This window comes from Penaeus vannamei, chromosome 17, assembly GCF_042767895.1.
Source record: "Penaeus vannamei isolate JL-2024 chromosome 17, ASM4276789v1, whole genome shotgun sequence".
In the NCBI taxonomy this organism is placed as follows: domain Eukaryota; kingdom Metazoa; phylum Arthropoda; class Malacostraca; order Decapoda; family Penaeidae; genus Penaeus; species Penaeus vannamei.
In genome coordinates this window covers 14,339,583-14,354,582 of record NC_091565.1, presented here as the reverse complement: position 1 = coordinate 14,354,582, position 15,000 = coordinate 14,339,583, and the positions used below count along the sequence as shown (strand labels likewise).

The 15,000-nt window shown below is 48.0% G+C and overlaps 1 protein-coding gene across 1 annotated transcript in view; it reads left to right on the top strand.

The window, feature by feature from the left end:
- The window catches only part of LOC113812415 (abnormal chemosensory protein 6), a 58,328-nt gene that overhangs the window by 41,700 nt on the left and 1,628 nt on the right, over positions 1–15,000 (top strand). Inside the window, exons 3-6 of the mRNA XM_070132449.1 lie at positions 8,852–9,036; positions 10,645–10,806; positions 11,437–11,575; positions 13,118–15,000. The exon at positions 13,118–15,000 is cut by the window's right edge and continues 1,628 nt beyond it. Coding sequence (XP_069988550.1) covers positions 8,852–9,036; positions 10,645–10,806; positions 11,437–11,575; positions 13,118–13,393 — 762 coding nt within the window. The 3' untranslated portion in view covers positions 13,394–15,000. The remainder of the gene's footprint in view (positions 1–8,851; positions 9,037–10,644; positions 10,807–11,436; positions 11,576–13,117) is intronic.

The window sequence follows — 15,000 nt, the reverse complement described above, 5'->3', positions numbered from 1 at the left end:
ACAAGATTTATCTAGATTTAGATTTATGATGTGTTTTAGGCAGGATTTATTTAGCTTTAGGATTTATGCAAATTTAGGATTTATTTGGATTCATATTTCCAGAAGAAATGAACAGCAATTCCGTTATCCTTGCCTCTCTCTATCTCTTTCGCCGGAACAGTGAACAGAGAAAAAGAGAATGAAAGGCGTCTAGAGGGGAAGAGGTAGATTAAGAGAACTGCGATAGAGAGGATAAACAAGAGGGAGAAACAAGGCTGATAAGAAAAAAAGAAAGGAGGGGAGGAAAGAGGCAGAGAGAAGGGAGTGGGTGTGGGTGAGAGAGAGAGAGAAAGAGAGAGAGAGAGAGAGAGCGAGAGAGAGAGAGAGAGAGAGAGAGAGAGAGAGAGAGAGAGAGAGAGAGAGAGAGAGAGAAGAGAGAGAGGGGGGGGGGGGGGGTGAAAGAGAGACAGGCCGAAAGTAGAGCGGGAGATAGAGATTGAGAGAGAGAGATTGAGAGAGAGAGAGAGAGAGAGAGAGAGAGAGAGAGAGAGAGAGAGAGAGAGAGAGAGAGAGAGAGAGAGAGAGAGAGAGAGAGAGAGAGAGAGAGAGAGAGAGTCTGAGAGATAGGCCAGCCGACCGACCGACAGACAGACAGACAAACAGCTGACCAAACAACACTTAAGCAAAACAACCACACACAAATCAGACAAAAGAAAGAGAACAAAAAAAGAAAAGACAATAAAAACAAAAGAAAACAAAACACACAAACAAGAATAGGGAGCATAACTGTCAAGTGAGGGGAAAAGGGGAGGCGGAGAGGGGAAAAGACAGGTGAGGTTAGGATAATGGGAGAGACAGATCGGTCACGTGCTCACTCCAGCCCCTTAGATGGTAATCGCGCCTTACGACCGGAAGAGAGGGGAAGGAGAGGGGGAGAGAGGGGAGGTAAGCGGGAGTGTGGAAGGAAGGGGAATGGAGAGGAGGGGGAGAGAGGGGAAGTGAGTGGGGGTGGAGGGAAGGGGAGGAGGGAGAGGTGAGGGGGAGAAAGGGGAGAGGGGGGAGGCGGGAGTGTGGAGGGAAGGGGAAGGGAGAGGAGGGGGAGAAAGAAAGGGGAAGTGAGAAGGGTGGAGGGAAGGGGTAGGGAAAGAGAGGGGAGAGAGAGAGAAAGGAAGAAGGGGAAGCAAGAAATTAGAAGGAGAGTGCAAGGGGAGGGGAGGAGAGCAGAGATGAGGAGAAGGGAAGGATAATGGAAGGAAGAGGAGGTGAAGCATTAGAGAAGTGAAGGGAGAGGAGGGAAGGGGAGGGATGGGAAAAGGAGGAAAGAAAAGGAAAAGGAGAAGAAGAAAGGAGATGAAAGGGGATGGGAGGGCCAGGGAGGGAGGAGAATGGAGGGAAGATAAAGATAACAAAAACGACAACAATAATGATGATAGTGATAATCACAATAATGATGATAAAAGTGATAACGATAATAATAATAATGATAATGACAATGAGGATGTTGACAAAGATAAGCGTATGGATAAAGATAAAACAATAATAATAATGTGATAATAGTAATAATACTGAGAATAATGATAACAATAGCAATAACTGAGACAAATAGTAGAAAATACTACAAGAATGCTATAGATATCTTCAAGAATCCCATCCATCTGCCAAGAAAATACCTAAGAAGATAAAAGAACACAAAAAGGTGAAATAAAACAAGAGACTGGTAAGAAAGAGATTAAAAGAAAGGAGTTTATAAAGACTGCAGAAAGAGTAACTGTAAAGAGAGAGAGGGAGAAAATAGAGAGAATAAAACTACATCTGTAGAGAAAGAGAAAATAGAAATGTAAACAATTAAAAAAGAGAGAATATAACAGTAAAGAAAGAGAAAATAGAAATGTAAACAGTTAAAAAGAAAGAATATAACTGTAAAGAAAGAGAAAGTAGAAATGTAAACAATTAAAAAAAGAGAAAAAATATAACTGTAAAGACAGATAGATAAAATAGAAATGTTAAAGCTAAAGAGAGAAAGAGTACATCTGTAACGAGAGAGAGAAAATCGAATTGTAAAAAAGCTAAAGAAAGAGATAATTGTAAAGAGAGAGTAAAAATCAATTATGAAAAAATAATAATAAATAAAGAGAGAAAATGGCATTGTAAAGACTAAGAGAAAGAGAAATGATATAACAGCGGCTTAAAAGCGCCTCACGTTCAGGACAGGCGGACAGGAACAAGTCAGTAAGTCTTAAAAGGTGACAAATACCCACCCGCTGTAAGAAAGACCCCAAGTATCTTTTTTAAGACTTTAACGACAACTTTCTTGAGTAGATCACCAAGCCACGCGTTCTCCCCCCCCCCCACTCCACTCCCCCTTTCTCCCTTCCCCTTCTCTCTCTTCCTCTTCCCCTTCCTTACCCCTTCTTTCTCCCTACATTCGGCACTTCCTCTGGGGGGTGGCTATGGGAGGGAAGGGAAGGGGAAGGGGAGAAGAAGGGAGATACGGAAGAGAGCGGGGGGGGGGGGGGGCACGTAGAAAACAGAAATGAAAGGATGGGAAGGGGAGACCACACCAAAAAGGGAAGTGAGGTGGGAAGGAGAGAAGGTCAGGAACAAGAGAAGAGAAGGAAGGATGGAATGCCTCGCCCCCCCCCAAAAAAAAAAAAAGAAGTAAGGGGGGAGAAAGGGGAGGAAGGAAGGAAGGAAAAGCAGGTTCCCCCCCTTCCCCCCCCCCAAAAAAAAAAGGGAAAGAAGGGGGAGGAGGGAGGGGGAGGGGCATGATGAGGGGACGGACAATTTGTAGTCCGCAGCGAGCGAGCGAAAGAGGTCAGGGAGCAAAGTTCTTCCTCCCGCAGACGACATTCGGGAGGCCCCAGCACGGCCGCTCCCCGCGAGTACGTATTCACGCACGAGTCGTTGAATTATTCAGGAGATATTGTATAATTTTTAATCAAGATTAGACACCTAAAATACGGTAACGCTCCGGGCGGGTTTGCCTGAACGACGCCCGTGCACGTGGTATAAAGTTTGTCCGTCCGGCTGTGAAAGGCATTAGTGAAATTATATTAACCTATGCACAGCACAAACCCCAAACATTCTCCAAGCTTAGCATTTAACTGCCTCCAAAAGTTTATGCTTATGCTCAAAGTCTGCACGAAAAGATGCCGACTTGAAAGTGTTGCCAGTGTCTCCCGCTCCTGAAGCCGAGAGAGACGATGAGAATAAAGGAGAGGGAGAGAGAGAGAGCGAGAGAGAGAGAGAGAGAGAGAGAGAGAGAGAGAGAGAGAGATAGAGAGAGAGAGAGAGAGAGAGAGAGAGAGAGAGAGAGAGAGATGAATAAAAAGATATATAGATATAAAAGGCCAGAGAGACAGAAACATACAAACATCGGAAGAGAGAGAGAGAGAGAAAGATAAACAGAAAGACATACAGATAGACGAGAATCCTTAGACAGGAAGACTTTAGAAGAGAGGAATGGAAAGAACACAGAGACGCGAGACGTGCGAAAAAAGAACAGGAATATTTTGCGAAGACAATGTTTTGGATAAGTGTTGCGACGCTCGAGGAAGGAATAACGGGTGTAATGTATCTTTTCTTTCTTTCTCTGTTTTTTATTTTATTTTATTTGCTTTTTTTTGGGGGGGGAGCTTACGTGTCTAAGAAAATATATAGGTTGATATATCGGTAGATAGATGGATAAATATATAACGAGAGAGAGAGAGAATGAGAGAGAGAGAGAGAGACAGGGCTGAAGTAAACAGAACCCACACACATCAAAATATTCCTCTCTTCTCCCTCCCCCTCCTCCTCCTCCTCCTTTTCCCCATCGACTTTCCCCCCTTCCGCATTCTATCTCTCTTTCTCTCTCTCTCTCTCTCTCTCTCTCGCCCACCTTCTCTTCCCTCTTTCTCTCCGTCCTTCCTCGCCCTCCGCCTGTTCCTCTTTCCAGCCACGTTCTTCCAGGGGGGAGAAGAGGCAACACGCCGCTTTTGGCAACACTGCTCAAAGATGCTCCGAACACCAATTTCGTGGAAAGCCCAGCAAGACAACATGCTTAAAGAAGGTCTATATGGCGGTCTTGCTGCGTGGCGGTGAGGGGGGAGGGGGAGTGAGGGGGTGGGTGGGGGTAGGGTGAACGTAGGAGGGGATAGAGAGGGTAAGATGGAAGTAGGAGGGGGTTGGGAGGACGTAGGAGGGGGTAGGGTGGAGAGGTAGGAGGGGGTAGGTAGGGGTAGGCTAGAGATAGAGAGGGTAGGGAGGTGGGGAGGGGGGGAGATGGAGGTAGGAAGGGAATTGAGGGGATGTGCCTGTGTGTTTTTTTGTGTGCACGTGTGTGTGTGTTTGTGTTTTTTATGCAATATTGTGTGTTTGTATGTGTTTGTTTGTCATTCTGCCTGTATTTTCTTATATTTTGGTGGGGGGAGGGGGATATTAGCGAGCTGACGGCGATGCAAGAGGATCATGCACGCATAGCGATAAAACGAATTCGTACCAGGCTTCGGACGGCCTTGGAGTGGTGTTAGAATAGCCCGGCTTTGATAAATGGCCGTCGTTGCACATCAATTGACCGAGCTTAATAGCAACGCAGAACTTTCATTAACGAAGAAAACGACATCCCATCCGAATCTCGACTGCCGATAATGCACAGCGGCCAGATACTGATCGATAGACGCGACGGTAGTAGAGACGCTAATGACGCCGAGAGCTGGCGAACGAGACGGTCCGAAGCACCGAAGCGAGACATCGTATGGAATCTGATATATAAGATTCTCATTTGATTTGGACGAACATTTGGACTCTCATTTGATTCGACGGCTTAATCAAAATAGATAGTGATCGATAATCGCGATGATATTGAAGATTATGACGAAGATTAGCGAACGAGACGCTACGAATCACCTAAGCGAAGCCTCGTGTGAATTATAAGAGAAATTAAGATTCGCATTTGGCCGAAGGACTAAATCAAAGCAGATAAAAAGGCTTAGGTAAGGAAGGGAGGGAAAAGGAGAGGATGGTGGGAAAAGTAGGGGAAGGGAGGGGGAAGTGTAGAAGGGAGGTAGGTAAGAGAAAGAAGGAAAAGTAAGAGAAAAAAGAAGGAAGGGAGAGGATGGTACAAGGCAGAAGGACAAGAAGCCTCAAGCCGTGATACCTGAAATAGTAACGTGACCTTAGATCACAGCTGGGTCAACTCCTGACCTTTCACGCGGGAGGGAGGCCCAAGAGCGCCCAGAATCCAAAGGTAACAGAATTCAACGAATCGCCATTTCGCTGCAACTGGTAATTATTCACTCGTTCAAAGAAATGGCCTTCCGAGGACACAGAGCGAAAGGGACGAAGGAATGAATGAGTCAGGTGAAAATGGGTGAGTAAGAAGAACAATTCGGAGAAAATTCAGAGAGGTGACGAACCCGAGGAAGACGCAGAAGGTAAAAGTTGTTGCAGTTCGAGGAAACATGACATTGCTTCTTGTACGTTTCGTTGGGCAATGGTACATAGATAGATAGATAGGCAGATAGATAGGTAGATAGGCAGATAGATAGATAGATGGTAGATTGATATATAGATGGTGGATTTTTAGATAGATAGGCAGACAGATATGAAGATGGATAGATGATAGATTGATAGAGAGATGAATAGGTTGCGAGATAGCAAGAAAGATGGAAAGATAGTTAACAAGAAAAATGGACTGACAGATAGACAGATAGCACGAGCGAGGGATAGATAAGCAGATAGAACGAAAGATGGGTAGATAGAGAGATACATAATTAGACAAATAATGTAAGTATAGATAAATAGACAGACGTAGATAGTCGAAAACATCAGTGAATAGATATGGGTATTAGATGTAGATGTAAATGATGATATAGATATAGATACATATAACGATACATGCATACATACACATAGATGTTCTTTGGTTATATTTTTACTTCAAGTTTTGTATTCTGTATTTTGTATTCTCATCTGAAAGTAATCTTTAAATGTCATTGAAAAAGAAGACGAAGAAAAAAGAAAACACGGGTAAAGCAAGAGAGAGAGAGAGAGAGAGAGAGAGAGAGAGAGAGAGAGAGAGAGAGAGAGAGAGAGAGAGAGAGAGAGAGAGAGAGAGAGAGAGAGAGAGAGAGACAGAGACAGAGACAGAGACAAAGACACAGAGAGACAGACAGACAGAGACAGAGTAAAAGAAACAGACAGACAGAGCCAGACAGAGAAAGCGAGAGACGAAAAAAAAAATCAACATTAGCGACCTGCGTCTCGGGTAGTGTTTTAGGTGTGGTGATGGTGATGGTGTCAGTTGTGGTGGTGATGGTGTGGCGAGATGGGCCAGCCAGCACTCCGGGCGAGGCGAGAGTATCCCTGAGGGGGTCGGGTTAGCGCTGCCGGAGTCTCCAGGGGCCTCTAACACACGTGACCCACAACCTCCGCGCCGCCTCCCTCTGCGTCCGCTGCAGTAGAATGTCTCACTGCCCCGCCTTAGTAGATGGGATGCTGGGGGTGGGGGTGACGGGGGGGGGGAGGGGGGAGGGTGAGCGTGAGGGAAGATGGAAGGAAGTGAGGGGGAGGGAGGGAAGGGGGAAGAGGGAGGGTGAAGGGGAGAGGGAGCGGGTTGAGAAGAGGGAGGGAGAGGAAGGAAGGGGGAAGAGAGATGGATAGAGGGAAGGAAGGGGGAGAGGGAGAGGGAGAGGATGGTCGGAAGGAAGTGAATGAGGGGGTAGGGAGGAGTGAGAAAGACGAAAGATGGAGTTAAGAAAAGGGAAAGAGGAGAAGGAGGACGAGAAGGGAGGATGGAAAAGAAGTTACACATTCTGTTACCGTTTCCCATTTACCCCTTTACAATTTTTTTTCTCATCATACTTATATTTTCTTCTCTATCTTTATCTCTCTCTTTCTCTTTCTCTCTCTCTCTCTCTCTCTCTCTCTCTCTCTCTCTCTCTCTCTCTCTCTCTCTCTCTCTCTCTCTCTCTCTCTCTCTCTCTCTCTCTCTCTCTCTCTCTCTCTCTCTCTCTCTCTCTCTCTCTCTCTCTCTCTCTCTCTCTCTCTCTCTCTCTCTCTCTCTCTTGCTTTGTTGGAAATTACCAAACGAGACGAGAGACATGACGGAACGACATGACGAAATGAGGTGACTTGTAGGTTGTTTGGTGTTAAGTGTTCCTCCCGGTGCTAGGCAGTGTGTGTTATCGACATTTTCCTGTCTATAGGTGCGTCTTTCAAATGCGAGTGGGTGTTATCCTAAGAATCTACAATATCTATATTTTAATGAAAACCTGGATGTCCAGCTATGCAAAAATACACATACAAACACCCATATATTTACATATATATTCAAACACACACGAACAACTACATGCACAAACATATACATGCAAATAAACATGCACTAACAAACGCACACACACACACAAAGTACAAATTCCCAAACCCACTCCATCCACACAACATACCCACACACCCGAATATACCTACACACACACACACATACACACACAAAGAAAAATAAAATATCTACACAAAGCCACACACTACCACATAGTGCATAACCCACATCTACATATACGTGTTTTCTGTGTCCTTTCAGCTGAGCAAACCACTTAGCAGGTTCGTTTATGTGTGTCTAATGTGGGAATGGATTATTGCATTTCGTCACCGCTGATGGAGGGACATTGTACAGTGAATAATCGTACGAATCGACCTTCGCTAGACGAGAGAGAGGGGGAGGGGGGTAGGTGGGGGAGTAGGCAGTGGGGTGGGTGGAGAGGGAATGGAGAGGGAGGGAGGGTAGGGGATAGGTGGGGAATAAGTAGCCGCGGGGTAGGGGAGAGGGAGGGAGAGGAGAGGGTTATGGAGGGTGGGAGAATAGGCAGTGGAGTGGGGCAGAGGGCATGTAGAGGGAGGGAGGGTAGGGAGAGGGGAAAGAGGGATAGGTAGGGGAATAGGCAGTGGGGTGGAGAGAGGGAGGGAGGGAGAGGGGTATAAGTGGAGGAATAGGCAGTGGGGTGGGGGCGAGGGAATGGAGAGGGAGAGGGGAAAGGGGATAGGTAGGGGAATAGGCAGTGGGGAGAAGGAGAGGGAGGGGAACGAGATGGAGGGAGGGTAGGAATGGCAGAGGGATAGGGTAAGGGGAAGGAGGGAAGGTGGGAAAGGTGGTTTGGTAAAATGCAAGGATTGAGGCGGAGGATGGGAGAAAAAGGACAAAGGAAGGGTGGAAGAGAGAGAAAGATACAGATAGAACAAGAGAAAGAGAGATATAGCAAACAAGAGAATTTCAAGATATGGATCTAGCGTGAGAAGAAGTAGGAAATAGAAACACCGTTAAGAGGGAACAGGGAGGTGGGGGGTGGGCGAAGTAGAATGTGAGGGGGAGGGGGTGGGAGGGGAGGGAATGGACCCTTAAGAGTAATAACAGATTATTGGCAGAATTCTCATGGTGCGGCGCTGCTAATCTAAGCCCAATCTATAATCATTTCTCTTCATTACGTCAACCTATATACTCCGAAGTTCGGTCTAACATGAGCATTGGCTGCTAGAGTCTTCGTTCCTAAACAAATGAGCAAATGAAAAGGGTTTCGGATGTTGAAAAAGGAGAGATGTTTGTATTTTGAAGTCTAATTAAAGGGGGAATAAGGTTTGAAAAGTTCATGAAAGTGAAGTGTTTGTGTTTTCTGTTTGGGATATGCACGCGTACTTACACACACACACACATGCACACATAAACAGGCAAGCAAACACACACAAACACACATACAAACAAACGCACACAAACACACACACTCGCACATAAACACAAACAAACGAACAAACACCCACACCTACGCACGCGAACATAACAACAACAAACTTAGCGACCAAAAACGTTCTAACCAACACTCCTTTTCTCTCCTTCCAGATGGGTCACCACAGCATGGACGGACTCGAGATGATCGACCCTATCTCCTCTTCATCCATGACGACCCTTACGCCCATGAGCGACGGGAGTTCCATGCACCAGCTTCATGGCGCCGTCTACACCCATAGCCCCATGAATACGATGATGCCTCATCCGGGTCTTACTCATCCGCACATGCCTCTTGGGTGAGTCACTTGGATTGTGATGATGATGGTGGTGGTGATGATAATGATGATGAGAGAGGGAGGGATAGAATGAGCGAGAGAGGGGGAGGGAGGGGGAATGAAAGAGAGAGAGAGAGAGAGAGAGAGAGAGAGAGAGAGAGAGAGAGAGAGAGTGAGAGAGAGAGAGAGAGAGAGAGATTGAGAAAGTGAGAGAGGGAGAAAGAGAAAGAGAGAGAGAAAGAGAGAGAGAAAGTGAGAGAGACAGAGAGAGATACAGAGAGAGACAGAGAGAGAGAGAGAGAAAGAGGGGGAGAGACAGACACACAGACAGAGACAGACAGAGAGAAAGAATGCGAGAGATAGAGAGAGAGGAGGGAATGAGAGGGAGGAAAGAAGGGAAAAGAGAGAATGAAAGAGAGAGAGCGAGAAAGCCGTGGCCACTGCACCGCATACCTAGCGCATAGCCAAAGGCGGGCGGCCACCAGCGGGGCGCGTGCGTTCAGTTGTGTCACAGCTGACTACTATTATTTTGCCCCGAGATCCAACTGGAGTGTCATTGCAGATGTCTTGTACATATTGCTTCTTTCTTCCATTTACCTGATAGCATTTTTTCCCAAGGCTTTGTAAAAAAAGAGCTGAACCTACACAGGAAACCATTCTCTTGGAAACACATGTAGGCTTACGCACACACACACACACATTTATATGTATATACATATAAATAGCTACATTAATATATATATATATATATATATATATATATATATATATATATATATATATATATATATATATATATATATATATATATATAAATATATATATATATATATATATATATATATATATATATATATATATATATATATATATATATGTAAAGACTCGAGAGCTGAACCAATCAGGATCTCTCGGCCAGACAAACTGATCTCCCAAACGACCCAATCATCTGTTCGGCTTTTTGAAGTTTCCAATCACCGGAAAACATACCCCCATCCGCTCTCCCCTTCCCCCTCCCCCCCCCCCCCAGGCCAGCCCCTTCACGCCCTGAACCTACAGGGAGTAGATGATATTCTCGTGTGAAAACACTCATGTAAAAATCCGTAAACGTTTGTCCAGTGAAAGACAATATATTCACTTGGATGGAGAGATTAAAAGCACCCATACACACTCTCTCTCTCTCTCACAATCACACACGCACGCGCAAGCATACACGCACAGTTATCGTATGGATATCCAACAGTATATAATGTATGTGTATTTTCTGTACATATTTGAAGGTCCTTCTTTTTAAGCCGAATAGAATTCCTCCTATGATCAGTCATGAACAAGAATTGCAATAGCAAATGCAACAGGGTAACAATAACATTTACAACTACAATAGCAATAGCAACACGAATGTCAATACTAACAACAGTAATACCGCAACTACCACAACCAACAACACTACCACACAACAGCAATAACACCCCAGCAACACCACCACCACAACCAACAGCAGTATCTCTACCACCTCCAGCATTAACAACAAAACCAACAACAAAGAACAGAGGCAACAACAACACCCTCAACCCAATCCTCTCGACCCACCACTAACCCCCCCTCCCCCCTTCTCTCCCCCCCCCGCAGCATGCACGACACGGACACGGACCCTCGGGAACTGGAGGCCTTCGCCGAGCGGTTCAAACAGCGCCGCATCAAACTCGGCGTCACCCAAGCAGACGTCGGAAAAGCACTCGCCAACCTCAAGCTGCCGGGGGTCGGGGCGCTCTCGCAGTCCACCATCTGCAGGTAAGGGTCGTTGCGGTAATGAAATGGCGGGGGATTTTGACCTTATGAGGATCTTTTTTTGAAGGGAGGGGGGAGGGTCGGTGGTGGGAAGGGGTGGGGTAGGAGCTAGAGGAAAGGGAGAGGGGAAGGTTTGTGTGTGTGTCAGTGTGTGTGTGTGTGTTTGATGAGCCGGTTTTTCCTTGCATATTGAGAGGTGGAAGTGTGGAGTTAACGAATCTTTGGGAGTATTTTATGTTAGGTTAGGTTATTATTATGCTTCTCACTGCCCCTTCTCCCTTTCTTCTCCGCACCCCGCCTCTCTCTGTCTCTCTCTCCCTCCCTCCCTCCCTCCCTCCCTCCCTCTCTCTCTCTCTCTCTCTCTCTCTCTCTCTCTCTCTCTCTCTCTCTCTCTCTCTCTCTCTCTCTCTCTCTCTCTCTCCTCATTCTCTTTGCACCTGTCTCTATCCCTCCAATTATTCATCTGCCTCTTATCTGTTAGTGTAGTAGAACTATACTAACATCATTGTATATATGTAGATATATTGTATTCTTCATTTAACGTACTATAAAGAAACGATCATTAATGAAAATAATAAATGGACGAAATAAACCGAAACTAACCCGTGTCCCCCAACCCTTCTCACCCGCCAGGTTCGAATCGCTGACGCTGTCCCACAACAACATGATCGCGCTGAAGCCCGTGTTGCAAGCGTGGTTGGAGGAAGCCGAAGCCCAGGCCAAGAACAAGCGGCGGGATCCGGACGCGCCCTCTGTCCTCCCAATGGGCGAGGTAGATGATGTGAGGATGAGGCCGTCACTTGACTGGAGTTTAGGCCCGATCCTTCAGGAGATGTGACGAAGGGGAGCGCGGGCTCGGGGTCACCACCGGGGCAACACGGGGTCACCACAGGGCTACCATGGGGCCTCCACAGGGCTACGTAGGGGTCACCATGGTGCTACCTTGGGGTCTCCACGAGGCTACCAAGGGATCACCATGGGGTCACCGCAGGGCCAATTAGAGGTCACCTCTGGGTCACCATGGGGTCTTTACAGGGGGTCAGCAAGGGGGTATGAATAGGGTAGGGGTGTGAAGGAAATATTTGAATGCTGGTTGACCTTTTTTTTAAAGAATGAGTTGTCGAAGAAGAATGAAGAGGAGTGGTTGTGAGAGATGGCGTAAAACAGTTGGTAGAAAGTGATGTTTTTTTCTCTAGTGTTGATAGGGAAGGACAGAAAATATAAGGATGTTGAAGTGGTTATGCAACGATTCATTGTCGCTATTGCGTTATCATTTCTCGAACTGTGTGGCTGTCCTTTCTATCTACTTCACTAAATCGTAAACTTTATCTTAATCGCTACTGCATATAAAGACCAACTAAACCTTGCCTCTTACGCAATCATTTCCGCTCCTCTTCTTCGTCTTGATCCTCTCTGTTTGCTACCAGTATTATGGTAATGAGTATCAGTATCAGTAATACCAGCTTTAATGGGTGGTGACCACGAGCCTCACTCCTGAACTGCTATTTTGAGCCTTATTCAGCACTGTACGAGAGATGCTTGTCGTATGCTGACGGCCTCCGCTGATCAGCACGGTCACCTAACAGATCAGTACAGTTGCGCGGAGCTTCCCTGATGGTCGGATCGGAATGTCGTCAGTATCACATTAACCGATTATTGTTATTGTTATGATTATGGCTCATTCTCCATTCGCCTTCCCCGCGAATCGGAAGCCCTTTTTAGCCTTTTTTTAGAGGAATCCACTGCGTTACGGGAGCCTCCGTCGGTCGCCCTCGTAACCTATCGATTCGGGCTGATTGTCACACATTCGGAACCGACCCATCAGGCTATGTCGATGGCCTCCCGCACGCACTTTCGGCGCCCTCGTCTCGGGGAGTGGCAGGTGCACGGCTGCTTGCGATGATAAATAGTAGTTCCAGTCACATTTAGATGATGACGTAATAATTAAGTTGTAGTGCACGACGATTAGTACGAGGTGGATATTCACTCTTCAAGGAGGAGGAAAAGGATTTGTAAATCTTAATGGAATGTTTGATTCACGAGGGTTCTTGGGATCATGGGGTTCATGGTGATGGAGTTTTCTACGAAATTCTTATAGATGAAAGGATTTGCTTTATTTGCCGGGGTTGGATAGATAAGAGGGAGTGACTGAGACGGGGTAATTCTTTCGAATTGAATACAGGACACTGGATAGATGTATTTACAGCTGGGAGCTTCATTTTCCCAGCGTAGCATTCTCAGGCCTCTCAAGCACTTCACTGCACCCAACAGAGCCCTACAGGTTACTAATGTCTTGTCTCTCGTTTCCTGTTAGAAGCGTAAACGGACGTCGATCGCCGCCCCTGAGAAGCGGTCGCTGGAGGCCTACTTCGCGGTGCAGCCCCGCCCGTCCGGGGAGAAGATCGCCGCCATCGCCGAGAAGCTCGACCTGAAGAAGAACGTGGTGCGCGTGTGGTTCTGCAACCAGCGCCAGAAGCAGAAGCGGATGAAGTTCGCCGCCACGCAGAAGCAGATGGCCAGCGGCAACGTGCACACCTCCATGGGCTCCATGATGACGTCCCCGATGCCGCCGCACACGCCTGTTCCGTAGTGGATGGCCTCCCCTGGTGCCCGCCCCCCGATGGACCTGCCAGGCCGTTCCGCCCATCACCAGCACCAGCAGCAGCAACAACAGCAGCAGGGGAACAGGCCCCCCTCCAACTCCGCCTCCAACAACAACCCCTGCCCGCCCACGCCTCGCCCATCCTGGACGGACCAGGGGGACGTAGGCGAGCGCTGGATGGCGCCAGGCCCCTCATGGGCGTATAGTTATGCCTATGCTGCCGCCCACGCCCACCAAGCCACCCGCCAGCTGACTCAGTGACGAGAGGGCTGAGCGGGTAGTCTCCCTGGGCGGCCCCACCGGGCTTTCTCCTCAAGTGATACTAAGCTGTGAGCAAGTAATAATGGTGTACGCGGCCCGAGCCTCGTCGAAGGCTCGATTCGGCGGTCCAAGAATGACGTAGGGTTGGCGGCCCTGCCCAGCCTCCCGGGGCAACCGATGCCGCCGCTCCTGTGGCCGGAGGACGCCATGGGGCGTGTCGCCTTCACCAAGAGGCTCCTCTCGGAAGGCTCGAAGAGTGCCAGGGAGGTCCAGGTCTGCCCTGCCCCCTCTCCTTGGAAGGGGAGTGCCGGCAAGGGAGGCACAGGGCCACAATCGTCGTCTACGGCATCAGGGGTCGTTTGACTTCGCGACCCGAGAGAATTCGGGTCATTAACCTTAATATAAGAATGTTCAGTGACTTTTCGCGGTGTCATCGCTCTCGGATGATCACTCCCAGTCAATAATGTTCGAGAAAATTATGAAAAATTGGCCTAACATTAGCAGATACGGTCTGGCCCTACAATGTTGAAAACTGAAATATCCTTAGACTGTACTCAAGCATTGTGACTACAGGTACTTTATAGAGGAATGACCGTTAAGTTCGTGTTCGTCAGGACTTTGTACAAAATTAGTGTAAGTCTCCTCAACAATTATTGCATATCATGCTAAGTTTTAAACGCTATTTCCGGTGATATCACGTGAAACACTGTGTTAGTTGTGTCGTCGGCGCTGCCTGGCCGGTGGCGGCGAGCGGCGGCGCTCTGTAGGGCACGCATCAGCCGGTCGTGGTGGACCTCAGCCTCTCGCGGGCCTGTCGAGTGCCGGCTGCAGGGACCCGCGCTTGACTCTGGGAAGCGGGCCCTGAGAGGGGACCTAATGTGCTGGGTTGTCGGGCCCTCCACTTCCTCTGACGAGCTGCGTCGGAAAGCAGTTCGCAGAGACCTAAAAGGCGACACTCAGTGATAACAGTGGAGCGCCCTCGAGTCGACTTACTGTGACAGTGACACCGAGGGCCCCCGAGTCAACCCGCAGTTCGAGTGTGACCGCGAGTCTCCAAACAGACCTACCCCCCCCCCCCCAATCATTATGCCCACGCATGCCCCACTCCCCGCTGAGGAAGCCTCTCCCCGTCGCCTTGCAGCTGGGGAAGCGGGGACGGGGCCGCACACTCGCCGACCGGACCAGTGGTCGGCCGAGTCGGTAAGCTTCACGAGGTGACCTGCTTTGTGGCTTATCGGCGAGCGCAGCCGGCGTGCAGGTCAATATCGCCAGAATCATAGCTTCATCATCAGCACGACCTGGACTGGCGCATGCGATAGTAGGTCGTATGGAAG